This window comes from Salvelinus namaycush, chromosome 20, assembly GCF_016432855.1.
Source record: "Salvelinus namaycush isolate Seneca chromosome 20, SaNama_1.0, whole genome shotgun sequence".
Taxonomy (NCBI): domain Eukaryota; kingdom Metazoa; phylum Chordata; class Actinopteri; order Salmoniformes; family Salmonidae; genus Salvelinus; species Salvelinus namaycush.
The window spans coordinates 27,907,050-27,926,433 of record NC_052326.1 but is presented as its reverse complement, the minus strand read 5'-3'; the positions used below and the strand labels follow the sequence as shown (position 1 = coordinate 27,926,433).

General features: G+C 42.7%; 2 protein-coding genes across 2 annotated transcripts in view; both read right to left on the bottom strand.

The window, feature by feature from the left end:
• LOC120065188 (activin receptor type-1B-like) overlaps positions 1-11,166 on the bottom strand; it is a 39,520-nt gene extending 28,354 nt beyond the window's left edge. Inside the window, exon 1 of the mRNA XM_039015976.1 lies at positions 11,028-11,166. Within this exon, the coding sequence (XP_038871904.1) occupies positions 11,028-11,115 (88 nt within the window). The 5' untranslated portion in view covers positions 11,116-11,166. The remainder of the gene's footprint in view (positions 1-11,027) is intronic.
• A 3,756-nt stretch (positions 11,167-14,922) lies between these two features.
• On the bottom strand, positions 14,923-17,723 carry LOC120064740 (ankyrin repeat domain-containing protein 33B-like). Its single transcript, XM_039015356.1, has 3 exons — positions 17,603-17,723; positions 16,714-16,854; positions 14,923-15,746 (listed from the first exon to the last, which is right to left on the bottom strand). Exons 1-3 carry the CDS (start codon positions 17,721-17,723, stop codon positions 14,923-14,925), a joined length of 1,086 nt encoding a protein of 361 aa, XP_038871284.1.
• Between the last annotated feature and the right edge of the window lie 1,661 nt (positions 17,724-19,384).

Sequence of the window (19,384 nt, the reverse complement as noted above, 5' to 3'; positions counted from 1 at the left end):
AAGAAGGTTTGCTGTGTCTGTCAGCGTAGTGTCCAGAGCATGGAGGCGCTACCAGGACAGGCCAGTACATCAGGAGACGTGGAGGAGGCCGTAGGAGGGCAACAACCCAGCAGCAGGACCGCTACCTCCGCCTTTGAGCAGGAGGAGCACTGCCAGAGCCCTGCAAAATGACCTCCAGCAGGCCACAAATGTGCATGTGTCTGCTCAAACGGTCAGAAACAGACTCCATGAGGGTGGTATGAGGGCCCGACGTCCACAGGTGGGGGTTGTGCTTACAGCCCAACACCGTGCAGGACGTTTGGCATTTGCCAGAGGACACCAATATTGGCAAATTCGCCACTGGCGCCCTGTGCTCTTCACAGATGAAAGCAGGTTCACACTGAGCACATGAGCACATGTGACAGACGTGACAGAGTCTGGAGACGCCGTGGAGAACATTCTGCTGCCTGCAACTTCCTCCAGCATGACCGGTTTGGCGGTGGGTCAGTCATGGTGTGGGGTGGCATTTCTTTGTGGCCCTCCATGTGCTCGCCAGAGGTAGCCTGACTGCCATTAGGTACCAAGATGAGATCCTCAGAGCCCTTGTGAGACCATATGCTGAGAACTAATTTGAACTAATTTGTTCTTACCTGACTTTCCTAATTAAATAAAGGTTACACACACAAAAAAGTTATTATGTTGGCATTTATGCATGTCCCCATTACCAGTAAAACATAATCAAAATCCATTTATTTCACTTACTTGCTGTTTCATTATTAATTTGTTCAGTCGTTTCCTTCTCAACAAGGATTTCATCATACATGTCAAGCAGTGAAGTTTCAGCTCCGTCTGTCCGTGGCCCCTCTTCCTCGGTGGGCACTGTCACCGTGTCCGTTTCTATCTTGTCCAGCTGCGTATGTAACATTTCACGTAAACCCAGTTTCTTGTCTGCATCGAAGTACCTAGCATTGAGCATGGTAGCGACATAGTAGAGGGTCAGAGAGAATGCCACCAAATTGCTTGTTCACAGCCTCGAGTACTTTTGTAAGTTAACCCCACGGTTTGTGTAAGCAGTTTTGTTGAGCACACGTTTCAACGCAATGGCAGAGGGTATCACGTCTGCTGCAGACGCAGTTGATTATCTTATTTCTCGAGTCAGTTGTTCGAATGGCGCTAGGAGTGTGTTCGTATTTCCAAGTTTCAAACATGTTCTCAAATGCAATTGAAAATGGCAGCAGTGGTATGAGAACCAGCACATTCTTGAGCATGCAATACAGCTTTCCTCAGTACAAAATCCTTGTCGACCCACTGTGCTGTCACACTCAGCATGCTCATGGGGCTGACGTCGCTGGCCCAAATGTCAGTCGTGAAGCTAATAGCAGCGACACCCATAGCAAGTAGCTCATGGATGTGATTCAACAATACTGTGTAAATCCAGTAGGGCAACATCTGAAAAACAGCACCGACTCGGTAGTGTGTACCGGTGCTCAAACAGTCGGCGAAAGCCAACATCATCCACGACAGAGAACGGTTGATGGCGCCGAAGAACATGGCTGACGTTTTACTTTCTCCCAACCAATTGTGGTATTTTGTTAGTTTTTTTGTGCAACTTATTATGTACATAATGTTGCTGCTATCGACTCTTATGACCGAAAATAACTTCTGGACATGAGAACAGCGATTACTCACCGCGGACTGGAAGAAACGTTTTCCTTTAACGAGTCCGACGAGAAGGATATCCTGCTTTCACTCTAACAGGCCCAGATCCACGCCTTTTGCGTGAAGAAAAGACGCAGGAAAAGGGGCCGCAGATCGGGCAGCCTTCTGAGAATCCGTAGGCGAGCGAGTAAACTCCCATTGCCATTAGTTCTTCTTGCTAACGTGCAATCATTGGAAAATAAAATTCATGACCTACGATTAAGCTTATCCTACCAACGGGACATCAAAAACTGTAACATATTATGTTTCACTGAGACGTGGCTGAACGACAATATAGAACTGGCGGGATTTTCCATGCTCCGGCAGAAACCGAGACGCTACCTCTGGTAAGAAGAGGGGTGGGGTGTGTGTATTTGTCAATAACAGCTGGTGCGCGATGTTTAATATTAAAGACGTCTCAAGGTATTGCTCACCTGAGGTAGAGTACCTTATGATAAGCCGTAGACCATCTAACAAGAGAGTTCTCATCTCTATTATTCGTAGCCGTCTATTTACCACCACAGAACTAAGCTGGCACTAAGACCGCTCTCAACGAACTCTTTAAGGCCATAAGCAAACAAGAAAATGCTCGCCCAGAAGCAGTGCTCCTAGTGGCCGGGGACTTTAATGCAGGCAAACTTAAAAATCAGTTTTACCAGCATGTCACATGTGCAACCAGAGAAAAAAAATATCCACACGGTGGATTTACTCCACACAGAGCTCTCCCCCGCCCTCCATTTGGCAAATCTGACCATAATTCTATCCTCCTTCTATCCTGCTTCTATCCTGCTTACAAGCAAAATCTAAAGCAGGAAGTACCAGTGACTCACTCAATACGGAAGTGGTCAGATGCTACACTACAGGACTGTTTTGCTAGCACAGACTGGAATATGTTCCAGGTTTCATCCAATGGCATTGAGGAGTACACCACCTCAGTCATCGGCTTCATCAGTAAATGCATCGACGACGTCGTCCCCACAGTGACTGTACGTACATATCCCAACCAGAAGCCATGGATTACAGGCAACATCCACATCGAGCTAGGCTAGAGCTGCCGCTTTCAAGGAGCAGGACACTCATCCAGATGCTTATAAGAAATCCCGCTATGCCCTCAGACGAACCATCAAACAAGCAAAGCGTCAATACAGGATTAAGACTGAATCCTACTACACAGACGAGCGTCAGAGCCGGATGTGGCAGGGCCTGAAAACTACTACGGATTACAAAGGGAAATCCAAATGCAAGATGCCATTGACGGGAGCCTACCAGACAAGCTAAATGCCTTTTGTGCTCGCGTCGAGGCAAGCAACACTGAAGCATGCACGAGAGCACCAGCTGTTCTGGATGACTGTGTGATAACGCTCTCGGTAGTCGATGTGAACAAAAGCTTTAAACAGGTCAACATTCACAAAGCCGCTGGACCAGACGGATTAGCAGGATGTGTACCCAAAGCATGCGCGGACCAACTGGCAAGTGTCTTCACTTGACATTTTCAACCTCTCCCTGACCGAGTCTGTAACACCTACATGTTTCAAACAGAGCACAATAGTCCCTGTGCACAAGGAAGTGAAGGTAACCTGCCTAAATGATTACCGCCCCGTGGCACTCACATCGGTAGCCATGAAGTGCTTTGAAAGGCTGGTCATGGCTCACATCAACAGCATCCTCCCGGACACCCTAGACCCACTCCTATTCGCATACCGCCCCAACAGATCCACAAATGACGCAATCTCAAATCGCACTCCACACTGCCCTTTCTCACCTGGACAAAAGGAACACCTGTGAGAGAATGCTGTTCATTGACTACAGCTCAGCGTTCAACACTATAGTGCCCACGAAGCTCATCACTAAGCTAAGGACTCTGGGACTAAACACCTCCCTCTGCAACTGGATCCTGGACTTCCTGATGGGCCGCCCGAAGGTGGTAAGAGTAGGCAACAACACGTCTGCCACACTGATCCTTAACACAGGGGTGTGTACTTAGTCGTGGGTGAACAGGGAATACAGGAGGGGACTGCGTTGCCAAACACGATTCCAACACCATCATTAAGTTCTGACGACACAACAGTGGTAGGCCTGATCACCGACAACGATGAGACGGCCTATAGGGAGGAGGTCAGAGAACTGGCAGTGTGGTGCCAGGACAACAACCTCTCCCTCAATGTGAGTCACAGAAAGGAGACGATTGTGGACTACAGGAAAACGCAGGCTGAACAGGCCCCCATTAACATTGACATGGCTGTAGTGGAGTGGGTCGAGTTTCAAGTTCTTTGGTGTCCACATTAGAGGTCGACCGATTATGATTTTTCAACGCCGATACCGATTGGAGGACCCAAAAAAAGCCGATACCGATTAAAATCGGCCAATTATTTTTATTTATTTGTAATAATGACAATTACAACAATACTGAATGAACACTTATTTTAACTTAATATAATACATCAATAAAATCAATTTAGCCTCAAATAAATAATGAAACATGTTCAATTTGGTTTAAATAATGCAAAAACAAAGTGTTGGAGAAGTAAAAGTGCAATATGTGCCATGTAAAAAATCTAACGTTTGAGTTCCTTGCTCAGAACATGAGAACATATGAAAGCTGGTGGTTCCTTTTAACATGAGTCTTCAATATTCCCAGGTAAGAAGTTTTAGGTTGTAGTTATAGGACTCTCTCTCTCTATACCATTTGTATTTCATATACCTTTGACTATTGGATGTTCTTATAGGCACTTTAGTATTGCCAGTGTAACAGTATAGCTTCCGTTCCTCTCCTCGCCCCTATCTGGGCTCGAACCAGGAACACATCGACAACAGCCACCCTCGACAAATCGTTACCCATCGTTCCACAAAAGCCGCGGCCCTTGCAGAGCAAGGGGAACAACTACTCCAAGTCTCAGAGCGAGTGACGTCACCGATTGAAACGCTATTAGCGCGCACCCCGCTAACTAGCTAGCCATTTCACATCGGTTACACCAGCCTAATCTCGGGAGTTGATAGGCTTGAAGTCATAAACAGCTCAATGCTTGAAGCATTGCGAAGAGCTGCTGGCAAAACACACGAAAGTGCTGTTTGAATGAATGCGTATGAGCCTGCTGCTGCCTACCATCGCTCAGACTGCTCTATCAAATAATAGACCTAATTATAACATAATAACACACAGAAATGAGCCTTTGGTCATTACTATGGTCGAATCCGGAAACTATCATTTTGAAAACAAAACGTTTATTCTTTTAGTGAAATACGGAACAGTTCCGTATTTTATCTAAAGTCTGAATATTCCTGTTACATTGCACAACCTTCAATGTTATGTCATAATTATGTAAAATTCTGGCAAATTAGTTCGCAACGAGCCAGGCGGACCAAACTGTTGCATATACCCTGACTCTGCGTGCAATGAACGCAGGAGAAGTAACACAATTTCCCTAGTTAAAAGAAATTCATGTTTGCAGGCAATATTAACTAAATATGCAGGTTTAAAAATATGTACTTGTGTATTGATTTTAAGAAAGGCGTTGATGTTTATGGTTAAGTACACGTTGGAACAACGAAAGTCCTTTTTCGCAAATGCGCACCGCATCGATTATATGCAACGCAGGACACGCTAGATAAACTAGTAATATCATCAACCATGTGTAGTTAACTAGTGATTATGATTGATTGATTGTTTTTTATAAAGATAAGTTTAATGCTAGCTAGCAACTTACCATGGCTTCTTACTGCATTCTCGTAACCGGCAGGCTCCTCGTGGAGTGCAATGTAAGGCAGGTGGTTAGAGCGTTGGACTAGTTAACCGTAAGGTTGCAAGATTGAATCCCCGAGCTGACAAGGTAAAAATCTGTCGTTCTGCCCCTGAACAAAGCAGTTAACCCACCGTTCCTAGGCCGTCATTGAAAATAAGAATGTGTTCTTAACTGACTTGCCTAGTTAAATAAAAGGTGTAAAAAATAAAAAAATAAAAAAAGATTTCCGATTGTTATAAAAACTTGAAATCGGCCCTGATTAAATCGTCCATTCCGATTAAATCGGTCGACCTCTAGTCCACATCACCAAACTATCATGGTCCAAACATACCAAGACAGTCGTGAAGAGGGCACGACAAAACCTTTTCCCCCTCAGGAGACTGAAAAGATTTGGCATGGTGGTAAGAGTAGGCAACAACCCATCTGCCACGCTGATCCTCAACACTGAGGCCCCTCAGGGGTGCATGATTAGTGGCCAAGCATGACTCCAACACCATCATTAAGTTTGCTGACAACAGAACAGTGGTAGGCCTGATCACCGACAACGATGAAACAGCCTATAGGGAGGTCATCAGAGACCTGGCAGTGTGGTGCCAGGACAACAAACTCTATCTCAACGTGACAAGACAAAGGACCTGATTGTGGACTATAGGAAAAGGAGGGCCGAACAGGCCCCCATTAACATCGACAGGGCTGTAGTGGAGCGGGTGCAGAGTTAAGTTCCTTGGTGGTCCATATCAACAAAATATCATGGTCCAAACACACCAATAAAATCGTGAAGAGGGCACGACAACACATTTCCCCCCTCAGGAGACTGAAAAGATTTGGCACGGGTCCTCAGATCCTCAAAGAGGGTAGTGCGTACAGCCAGTACATCACTGGGGCCAAGCTTCCTGACATCCATGACCATATACTAGGCGGTGTCAGAGGAAGGACTCAAAAGAATTATCAACGACTCCAGTCACCAAAGTCATAGACTGCACAGCAAGCGGTACCAGAGCACCAAGTCTAGGACCAAAAGCCTCCTTAACAGCTTCTACTCCCAAGTCATAAGACTGCTGAACAACTAATCAAATGACCACCGGATTATTTACATTGAATCTCCCTCTTTTGTTTTTTTACACTGCTGCTACTCGCTGTTTATTATCTATGCATAGTCATTTTACAAATTCCCTCGATTAACCTGTACCCCCGCACATTGACTAGGCACCGGTACCCCCTGTATATAGCCTCGTTATTGTTATGTACATTTCTTGTGTTACCTTGTGATTGATTAGATTTTTAAACTTTATTTGATACTGTATACTCGTTGCTGGTTTGGGATTGAAATGGTGTGTGCGGGGAATCCTCATGTCTTACTTACTAACCAGTTTGTGACAAAACCATCTGTAGAGTTGAAAATGCGATGGAAACCCATTTAACTTGAATTTTTTATTTTATTTTTATTGTTGCGGGAATTTATGTGCACTACGTCATCACACACAGCATTTAATCCACAACAAGTCAAGTTGATGGAAACATATCTTTCCGATTTTTATATTTGCATGAAAATCTGTCACTAATATATTTTTATATTTTTTGGGGGGGGGGTCCAAATCAGAGGTTTTGTACTGTATTTATTGAATATTATATGAATCATAATAAAAAGATGGCCAATGAGGGAGCAATCAATTAGCTTAACCTCACTAGGGTATGTGGGACGGTAGCGTCCCACCTCGTCAACAGCCAGTGAAACTGCAGGGCGCCAAATTCAAAACAACACAAATCCCATAATTAAAATTCCTCAAACATACAAGTATTTTACACCATTTTAAAGATACACTTGTTGTAAATCCAGCCACAGTGTCCGATTTCAAAAAGGCTTTACGACGAAAGCACACCAAATGATTATGTTAGGTCAGAGCCAAGTCACAGAAAAACACAGCCATTTTTCCAGCCAAAGAGAGGAGTCACAAAAAGCAGAAATAGAGATAAAATTAAATCACTAACCTTTGATGATCTTCATCAGATGACACTCATAGGACTTCATGTTACACAATACATGTATGTTTTGTTCGGTAAAGTTCATATTTATATCCAAAAATCTGAGTTTACATTGGCGCGTTATGTTCAGTAGTTCCAAAACATCCAGTGATTTTGCAGAGAGCCACATCAATTTACAGAAATACTCATAAACATTGCTAAAAGATACAACTGTTATGCATGGAATTTTAGATCCACTTCTCCTTAATGCAACCGCTGTGTCAGATTTCAAAATAACTTTACGGAAAAAGCACACCTGCAATAATCTGAGTACAGCGCTCAGAGACCAACACAACCCAAACAGATATCCGCCATGTTGTGTAGTCAACAGAAGTCAGAAATAGCATTATAAATATTCACTTACCTTTGATGATGTTCATCAGAATGCACTCCCAGGAATCCCAGTTCCACAATAAATGTTTGTTTTGTTTGATAATGTCCATAATTTATGTCCAAATACCTCCTTTTTGTTCGCACGTTTAGCCCAGTAATCAAAATTCATGAGGCGCGATCACTAGGTGCAGACGAAAAGTCAAAAAGTTCCGTTACAGTCCGTAGAAACATGTCAAACGATGTATAGAATCAATCTTTAGGATGCTTTTAACATAAATCTCCAATAATGTTCCATCCGGAGAAATCCTTTGTCTGTAGAAATGCAATGGAACGCAAGCTAACTATCACGTGAACGCGCTTGGCCAGCTCGTGGCTTTCTGGCAGACCTCTGACTCAATCCCCTCTCATTCGCCCCCACTTCACAGTAGAAGCCTCAAACAAGGTTATAAAGACTGTTGACATCTAGTGGAAGCCTTAGGAAGTGCAATATGACCCCATAGACACTGTGTATTCGATAGGCAAAGAGTTGAAAATCTACAAACCTCAGATTTCCCACTTCCTGGTTGGATTTTTTCTCAGGTTTTTGCGTCATATTTTACTCACAGACATCATTCAAACAGTTTTAGAAACTTCAGAGTGTTTTCTATCCAAATACTAATTATATGCATATTCTAGCTTTTATGGCTGAGTAGCAGGCAGTTTAATTTGGTCACGCTTTTCATCCAAAATTCCCAATGCTGCCCCCTACCCTAGTGAAGTTAATTTCTCAGAGATCAAATAAAATTTCAACAAAATAATGCTGCAGGAATACTAATCTCATCTGCTTCTAACTACAGAAAATATTTCAGAACAATCTGAGATGGTGGGTTTCGAAATCCTATTTTTTGTGCTTTGAAGTGGATCAACCCTTGGGCCATAGTGGTGTTTAAAGCAGGTGTTTGGTGTGTTACTGAAGTCAAGCACAGTACAGGTATTGTTTGGTGACAGGGCTGTGTGAAGGGAGTGGGGGAAAGAGGAAGGGTAGAGAGAAGGAGAAAAGAGGCAAACTGAACATTGTTTTGTACATTGTACAGTGATGTAGCCTGACAGGCACGCTGTGATGTTTATGATATCACTGGGTTATGATGTTGTGGTATTTCAATTGTCTGTCATAATTAAAACTACCAAATGTAGTGTTGTGCCATTCAGGTCACTTTATGACTCAATATGTCATAATCATGTTAATTACCAGATTCTCATGTCACAGTTACGCAAACTATTTATTGTTCAAGTTTTTTCAGTATAATGTCATAATGAGTTAAGTTCAAATTCAACACACCTTTTTCGTCAACGCAAATCTTCCTAAACTCAACAGATAGAAGGCGGATGTGGGTACTGCAGACCCGCGAGCAGCTGCGGCCCCTCATGATGAGTTCAGATTTTTTGTGGCCCCCACCCCCTTCAAAGTTGCCTAAAGTCACAAAACTGGAGAACAGCAATCAAATAGGCCTACAGAAACAGGACTTAAAGGTTGAAACAGGATCAAACTTTTACAATGAGTCAGTTGCAAAGAAAAGCTGTGATTTTTTTGTTCAGGCTTTTAACACCCTTCAGTCTGGCAGATTAGATAACAAGCTGGAAAAAAATCACCATTATCCAACTTTTTGGGCTTTAAAAAAAAATCTCAAAACATGGATACAACAGAGCCCCCTGCCGTGCCCAGATTAAATGTAAAAGGCCTGTATACATGCAATCTGTGTTTACACTGTTTTGATAAGACAATGCTGAAGAAAAGCACCCAACAACAGTAGAGCCAAACCATATCATCCATGTTATTCAAACATGAGTGCACAATTAGGGGCTTTATCAGGAGGGACAGACTGTTTATAGACCTTGAAAAGCACTAAAGGCCAGGGAGAGGAGGAACTGAGGCTGAGGGGGGTTGTTCTGTTTGCTCATTGTTGAACAGTTTGTTGAGTGAGTGAAAAAAGCAGCTTCTTGCTGCATTACAGTTATATCAGTCCAGTCCTCCATTGATCTGCTCCATCAGATGAGGTTCATGTTCATGCAGAGGGTGGGGGTGTAGCAGCAGTGGACCTGCCCCTGGGTAGCCTACAAGATGGAGGTCGCCTCTTTCTGCCTAACTCCATCACTGCCCTCATTTCTGACACAAAAGCGACCCAGACTTCAACTGAACGAGGTGCATGAACCCACTCTCTCACGTTCTGCCACTGGCCCTGACAACCTCTAAGGTTTGACCGTCAGATTTACATAACATAGCTCTCTATCTCTGACACACACACACTGCCCTGACTACTGTAAGGTACGTCCCTCAACCTCTCTGTTTAACATCCAATTTCCTCCTTTATAAATTAAATATTGTATCCAATAATGATAGCTACAGTGTAAGCCTATTCAGGCTGATGGGTAGAACACCACACAATGACTCATTTTGCAATGTACAGCAGCTCTTGAAAGCTAAATAGGTCAGTCTCAGTCCCTCATTGTGTTGTAGTTTCAGCAAAAGCTTATTGAGAGCTTCACTTTAAAAAGCACTCGTTACCGTGTGTGCAGAGCATAGTCTACACACTACCAGAAACTGTTAAAAAGCAGATAAGCAAATATTTTCTCACTGAAAATTATGACAAAAACAAACTCACATTTAGGAATAAGGATATCATACCTGTATGAATCTGAGCATGAAGCTGATAATATGATATGTAATATTATGTGGTCGTTTACTATAAAGAAAACAAATATTTCCATATTAGCTTTTGAGAATACAGCAAATGCCTTAATTTAACTTTGATCAGATGACTCAAACTGCTGCTATTTGATTATTGTGATGGGTGTCAAGGAATGGTGGAAGATCCTTGGTAGATAGCTAACCTTGACTGTTCTTACCAAATCCTAAAAATGTGCTCTCTGAGATGTTAACTTACTAACGTGATCGTAGCAGACAATTAGCTACTAGCTGGCCAGAGACCTAGCTGGCGTTGTGATATTCTCAAGTAGATAGCTAGTTATGAAGCATCTTTAAACAACGCAGTCAAGAAGGGTAGGTAGCTGCTTCTCTTAATTTATTTATGCTCTATTTAAACAATTAACTACCTGTAAAAAAAATATTTTAAAAGAATCAGGTCCAATTTGCTAACTCGGCTTGCTTGATACCAAATAACGTTACGTGCGCCATGTTGTTGTGCCAAGCGATGTCAGCCCCAGTCGCACAAACCAAGTAAATAAATACACACAGGCGGAATAAAACATTATACTCACCATCATAACTTCTGAATAAGCCCAGGACGAGAAGCGTTAACAACATTTGTTTCTTAGCCATGATCGTTATATTCCCATTGCATTGCATTAATATGTTGGGTGGTGTGGTATTGACAGCAGTGCGAGACACAACCAACGATTTAAATATACATCATTGGACACACAGCTCCAGCCAGCCAGCAGACAGACGCCTTAAAGGGGTGTGGAGAATTTAAAGGAGAGGAATGGCTAACTAGCTGTTATTTTTAAGTAGGGCGATAAAATAAACTAGATAAGATTAGAAAGCACAATGTAACGTCTGGTCAAGGCTTAAAATATAAACTTTAAATTCAAATAATGTAATATGATAATGTGATTTTATACCCAGGTGGTTTAAATATTGAATAGGCCTTTAACATCGTATGTACCACCCACATAGAACATGATCTCTATAATATTTTTTAAATTTAACTAGGCAAGTCAGCTAAGAACAAATTCTTATTTACAAAAAATTATTTTTACCTTGTCAGCTCAGGGATTCAATCCAGCAACCTTTCAGTTACTGGCCCAATGCTCTAACCACTAGGCTACCTGCCACCCCAGTAAAGCTGCCCCAATAAGAATACCCATACCACCGCCCCACTTTATCAGACTATGCTACTGAACTTCTGAAAAATGAACAGTGTGTATGCATTGAAATTGACACCATACATCTAAAAAGGAGGACACAGAAATCAACTCCATCTTTTTGAGAGAGCCGTGTCCCTCCCTCCTAGACACCGAAATGTGCCTTTAGGCTGGACACAGTACAGTAATCCCTCCATTGTCATTGTGTTGTGTTACATTGTAGAGGCATCAGAGTTACCTAATACTGTCTTTCCACTCAGCTCCACCTTGGATTGATTTATGTGTTCACAGTAGAAGAGGGTGTGGTCCTGCTCATGTATGTCACATATGGAGGGAGCTAGTTTGATCCAGTTTATTGTATCTCTCTCTCTCTCTGTTGCTCTCTTTCACAGACAGACACACACACACACACACACACACACACACACACACACACACACACACACACACACACACACACACACACACACACACACACACACATACACACACACACACACACACACACACACACATGCACGCACAATTGCACATATTGTGCTGAACACATTCAAGAATAGTTTTGCACATCATAGTAAGTATCCAGTATTATTTAGTGCAGTCATAAGGAACAGCCCACTGGGCACAGACGTCAATTCAACATCTATTCCATGTTGGTTCAACGTAATGTAATTGAAATTACGTTAAAACAACATTGATTCACACAGTGTGTACCAGTGGGAGTGTAGTGTTCAAAGCAATGCAACTCTGTCTTGCTACAGTACATGTATACTCCCAACATTCCTCCTGGAACCGATAATACGAGATGTGTGCATACAACACGAGTTGATTTAATTACTCATGATTACCATCTAGATACCGAATCCAGTGAAGCACTCATGATCTCTCTCTCTTTCGTAAAAATAAATAAATAGAAGCTCTCTTTTCCTCTGTAACTCTCCATTTGTCCAGCATTCAAAGAACTAAAAGAGCAGACATTTACCCGAAATAAACTTTGTAATATCTTTGGTTACATAAATTAAAGTCATTAATATTATACGAACTATAGCCTATTTCCATTTGTAAGTATTTGCATAAAGGTTGAACTCCTTTGAATTAGCTCCAGACCATAATCTAGTGTCCTCTACCTTTATAGGGGGATTGGTCTGTACATTATGGCAACGCCTAATCCCCCTAAATCTAAAAAATACTCTGCCCCTGGCCCCCCGTCAACCCCCACCACGCCCTAGGTTGCCAGACTGACCAGACAGGCGGAGGCTTTGAAGGGGTATTATCTCTCTGAAGTTCACTGACTCCCACACATACAGATATTTACAACCATACCCCGACAGGCCTACACATAGCTTACATAGAGAGAAGTGAGGAGAGGAAACACTGCCTTCAACCATATACTGACAAACTGTAAGACACATTATCTGATGGATAGGAGTGTGGGACACAAATGCATTATTTTTGGTGGGTCAAAATGTGGATTAAGGTGAAGTACAATCCAAAGAACCAATGTCTTTTTTTTGCATTAGTATTCTTTTGTTGTATAATTTTTGTAAGTGTGACCAATAAGTCATGTCAAATACATTTCCATTTTGATTAGCTTAGCTAGAGCTCATTCGTTTTGCGTATTAAACTGTGATCTTAAAAGTAGCATTTTTAAATCGATGCCGTCTTGTAGTTGCATTCACTTACTGTACTTTGATCATTTTACCTTGATTGTAATATTTCCAGTCAAGACTGCGTCGACAGTCTTTAGTAAAGCCGTGAGGAATGAAAAAAGAGAAACAAGGTCGCCCTCTGGTGGCAGATTTGGGGGTAAAGTGTAGCCCCAAGTGAAGTCTGTCAAGTTCTTTTTACTTCTGAAAATAGCAGGTGCCAACTTTGCACCATTGCATGCTTGTATCTGGCTCATACATCATTCAAATGTTAAAAAAAAAAATCTACCTAGTGATGGCATGGCCATAACTAACTTCCCATTATACCCTTGACTTCATGTCAGAGGATTACTATTTTAAAGGTAGACTCAGCGATATGGCATAGATTGAGAAAGTAAACAGCATAGTGGGTCAATTTCCGCATCAACTAAGAGCATTGAAGTGTGAGGCTCAAGTTCTCATCTGTTTTGGTCCCCTGGCTACCACGCTGTGAACAGCGTGAAGCGAACCCATGCACATGCAATGATACTACTGTATGTGACTGTGTGAGAGCGAAGTCTTGCATCTCTCTCAACATAATTTCGCTGAGTCTACCTTTAAAATGGTAATCCGTTTGCAGACTTGATTTACACAACTCAGTCCTGACTCCTAAATCTTAAAATAGCCTCAGCCCTCCATTTTAGGACCACGGTAAACAGCACAGAATCAAATGACATCATAAACAGGCATCTTTCACAATGGTTTATTTACACAATAAAGTCACCAACACACACATATATACAGTATATATATAGAGTGCATTCGGAAAGTATTCAGACCCCTTGACTTTTTCCACATTTTGTTACGTATTTTTATAAATCCTCATCGATCTACATACAGTACCCCATAATGCCAAAGCAATTGGTGGGACCTTATAAAGACAGTTGTGTGCCTTTCCAATCAATTGAATTTACCACAAGTGGACTCAAATCAAGTTGAAGAAACATATCAAGGATGATCAATGGAAACAGGATGCACCTGAGCTCAATTTGGAGTCTCATAGCAAAGGGTCTGAATACTTATGTAAATAAGGTATTTCTGTTTTTTATATTTAATGAATGTGCAAACATTTCTAAAAGCCTGTTTTCGCTTTGTCATTATGGGGTATTGTGTGTAGATTGCTGAGGATAATAAAATAAAAAAACATTTTAGAATAAGGCTGTAACATAACAAAAATGTCAAAAAGTCAAGAGGTCTGAATGCTTTCCTGTATATTCCAGAAGTATTATTCTGAATACTTTCCTGTATATTCCAGAAGTATTATCAGATTAACTGTTTTATACAGATAATTATCAGACTCAAGTTGCAAATGCTGGTAAACACTTGAATACATTTAGTTATAAAAATTTCACAAACGTAGTGCACTGGGCCTTTACTAGTCCTGTAAAATTAAAAACAATTAAAATATTTACAAAGCATTATGAATATGATGGCCTTTATAGAATCCATTTTACTGCATTGGCCATAAAACCGAGTCCAGACCTTTGAGTAATTTGAGCAGTACTTCATAATTCAGATGTTTGGAATATAACTCCAGGAAAAATATATTGGAAGTTATTGGAAATGTGTGGCATCGAAATAAATTGGCAGCTTTAGACATCTCACTACTTCTCTCTTTTCTTTTTCCTTTCCTTTTCCTTCTTGGCCTTCTCTTTTTCTTTCTCTGCCTTCTTCTTCTCCTTCTTCTCTTGCTTCTCTGCTTTGTACTTCCATATGGGCAGCTCCAGGTGACCCTTGTGCCCCTTCTTCTTTTTTTCCTTCTTAGGCGTGGGCTCTCCAGATTTCACTATCTGGATCTTGGGGATGCAGCCGGAAGGGAACACACTGTTCCTGTGGGCCATGTTCCTGGGCATGAAGGCGCGCACCCCGGTGGAGGCTATAGAGATAATGCTGCCCCTGCGCTCTGTGTCCACACAGCAGGACGTGGCGATGGTCTCGGCCGAGTGGATGTGGGGAATGATGGAGGAGACGGAGCCGTTGCTGTGACACACAGAGCTCTCCTCCAGCTTCTTCTCTGAGTGCTTCTTCATCAGCTCAGGCACGGCCAAGCGCCTCTTCCCCACCTCAGGGGGGCTGGTGGGGCATAGCGGCCGGCAGGCGGTGGCCACCAAAGGGCTGTGGATGCTGGTGATGATACGCACCATATTGTCCAAGACCCCGTTGTTCTGGGGGTCTTGGGGAAAGTTGAAGCTGAAGGTGGACCTGATGCGCTGGGTGATCATCTGGGCGGCGCTCTTGTTGGCTGTGGCTTTGGCCACCAGCACTTTCAGTTCTGGCCACTCGGGGACGTAACTCTCAGTAAACTGCTCGGCTCTAGGCCGCAGGTTGAGGCGGCGGAGGCGGCTCAAGGTCTCGTAGCGGCCCGTCTTTAGTGCCCAGTCCCGCACACACTTCTGCTTCCTGGTGTCTATTGCATTTAGGTCTGCACCTGGAAGAGAAATAGCAGTGAAGGGAAAAAAATTAAATAGCTTTCAGGTCATAAAATTTCTTCATTGAAACACTTTCATTCACATTCCATTGCATATTGATCTATATTATAGCACCATAATGATAATCATGTGCTACATGAATAAGAAAACATAGATGCTTCTTGGTTTATGATGGATAGAGGGGAGAATTAATTATCTTTAATGTGATGGGGGAAAGGCTTCAGTTAGCTGAGCATGTTTTCCTCAACTCTTTTAGTATATTGACAAATGAGTGACTGTGACACCAGTGGATACTACTGATCTTGTGAAAAGAGGACAAAATATCTGGAGTAAATAAACTTGGCTAATCTCCTGGCAGCCAAGACAAAGATTACACCACAGTGTGCCCCCAAATTGATCCCTTAAACCTGGCAGCCGTCACTAACACATGCTCTCAACCAGAGAAAGTTGAGTGCAAACATTGGCAGACACACCACAGGTACATCCATCCCAACCACATTACTACACACTTCCTATACCCTTAGCCCTTCAATTTGTGGGTTCATGCTCAACCCCAAATAGAACAGAGATTTTATAATTGCCAATTGACTGAGTCAGCAACATTGCTGCCTGGGAGAAAAGCATAGGCTAATCCCAGAATTCTGTGTGTATAACTATCTCTTCCTCCTCTCCCCCTCTCTGGGCCTTACTTCTGTTTAGAAGTATAACCTTTGGAATCTCTAAAGTAATTTAATTAATTTAATGTCAGCGGTCACACTGTTGTGTGTCTGATAATACATGTGAGCTATGTGCCACTGTGAACTGCACAAAATTACAATGAAGTATACGCAGGTAAATTGGGGTCAGAATTATGTTTTTATACTTGTAACATCAATTTCTCAGGTTATCTAAACATTTCTAAGATATTTTCTTATGACTACAGTAGGGTGTATAGTAGCGTTGAAGGGGAGGTGGCCTCTCACTCACCGGCCATGACGAGGGAACACACCACATCATCTCGGCCCTGCATGGCAGCTTTAATGAGTGCGGTGAAGCCACGGCAATCACGGATCTCTGTGTCTGCCCCGGGGTAGTAGTTTAGGATGTAGGTCACTGTAATGGTGTGACCTGGAGAAGGATACAGGGTGAGAATGGGTTCAGGGTATCATGAGGTGCCATCAAAAATACTAAAGGCCTGTCACAAATGTCACCATTATTTCCTATATAGTGCACTACTTTTGAAGTAGTAAGTTGCACAGATAGAACAATGAGCCAGATATTTCACTGGATGTTTGAATGTGAAAAATCTGGTTGGCGTTCCCACTCACTACCAAATATGGTGAGGAGAGGAAGCCCAGTGGCCGGCAGTGGGAGAAGATGGAGTGATATGGGTTTTGGCCGACATTCTGCTAATTTTCTCATCGATTAAACATTTGATCTCTATACAATTTTCTCTTTCCAAAACTATAATCTGTAACAAACAGAGTGGACTGTGTTTTGTAGACTTTAGCCTTTGTCAAAGTTTTTTTTAAATGTAGTTGTTTAAAAGGAGTGCAAGGGCAAAATTTGTTATTGCACACGCATACTTCACAGGGTATACGTTTCTCAACGGAAATATTCAAATAAATACTAGAACGTGCCAATAGGATCTCACTAGCTTGTGCTTGGCTCGGCCCACCACCTTGTTTGTTCTGCCCACTATGATTAATTTTCTCCCGTTGGAAACGACAGGCTCTGGTATATCATGGATTAGTTATAAAAATCTTTGGTTGTACTCTATAAAGGTAATAGGTGCCATTTGGGATGCAACCTAGAGATGTGTTAATGAGGTTTCACTGTGTAGTATTTAGTAATAGGTCTGGTGAGAGTGGCTCACCTGCTTGTGCAGCGATCATCAGTGCTGTGTTGCCATCGTTGTCCTGGTGATTTATGTCCAGGTAGGGACAGTGGTAAAGAGATTGCACAATGTCCAAAAACCCCTTATAGCACGCCACCATCAGTCCAGTCTGTTGGGTACAAAATGTGGATTAGACTGATGAAGAAAAAATCTGACTGCGTCAGAGTCAAGGCTGCAATTAAGTCCAACAACAATTTTACATGACTTGATTGAAGCATTCTGTGTCTTCATACAGGGGGCATGATGCTCCTGGTATTTGAACTAGTAACCCTCAGGACTCGCTGGATCATACACCCCCAAAAGCTATCCCAAATGTGAAATAGCAAGAGAGACCCATACCCAGCCGTTGTGGTCTACCGCCATGACCTCCTCTTTTGTAACCCCTCTCTCCAGAACCTTTCGGAGCGCCAGGGGGTCATTCCGAGTGCACGCATCATACAGCGTGTTGGCAGTACCCTGTGAATCACCTTCCTGCTCGTAGTCTGGAAGCACTGAGTCATCTGAGAGAACACTCCCGGAGTCTAACACACTCCCTGACAAAGACACCTCTGAGGCGTCCTTGTCAGGGCCTTTGCCCAGGAGGGGGTCCTCAGACACAGAGTTCTTCACAGCAGCCATCTTGGAAGAGATGGAACTGGACCCTCAGCCTACATCACAACTGGAGCTTTGAGAAACAGAACAAGAGGGGTCAAACGTCAGAGACTAAAACGCAGTCTGGCATGGGCACACACCTAGAGATCTCTAGGGAAATAAACCAGGGTCAGACCAGTCTGTTGATTGTGTTAGCATTGAAGTTGAGGCAAAACCACAGAGCCATTCAATGGGTCATTAGAATGATCTATAGATCAACAACACATTTCTCTGATATGATTGACAGTTTGACTGGAGGTAACGCAACATAATTCTCCATCAGGGATAATGATGGTTTATCTCTTTGAGAGTGGTTACACTTCTCCAGCCCTATCCCTCAGCTGTCTACCAAATTAGTGGGGGGATGACCGGTTTGTTGTTGTCCTAGATTGCCTGTTTAATCTCTGTGTATGGCAACAGAACGGTTGTGGCTGAGCGAACTCAACGTGCCTTCAGTGTTGAATAACTGGATTAGCATCTGAAAGCCCTTCTGAACACAACGCTAAATTCACACTAAGAAGAAATAGAGTCACATGTGGGACTTCAGCGGCTCGTGTTTGGGCTTTAAATCCAGCCACACCAGTACGAGGCCATCCTCGCATCTTGACCATTGAAACGTCTCTTGTTGTTTTTCGCTTACGAGGATAAGCCTCAGAGATGTTGAGTTGTTGGATATACGTATTACTGATGCATCACAGATACATGTATCCTCACACTAATTGTACAGTTGTGCCAATTTCTCACAAGTGTTTCAACCACATCAGGGTGCCACACTGTTAAAGAACAAATGGAGGGATGAGAAACAAATAGATAGACAGAGGACCACTGAGGATAGAGTGTCACCCAGGGAGACAGGTGTTTCAGAGATGCTGATGTAAAACACATCAACAGAGTCCCTGGGGTTACAAAGCCTCTTATGCAAGATTAAAGGCACTCTATTTGCAAAACATGGAAACATCAATAATATCAGCTTGAGGATTTGTTCTACATCGTCTTTGTTGTCCGGAGCACAGACTGAAATGCAGTTGAGCGTCCTGAACCATTGCCTCTTAACAGCAGCAAACAGTCAACAACTTGTTGTGCTCTGTTCAATTATCGTTCACCTGAGCATGCACATTTCTAGAAGATCAT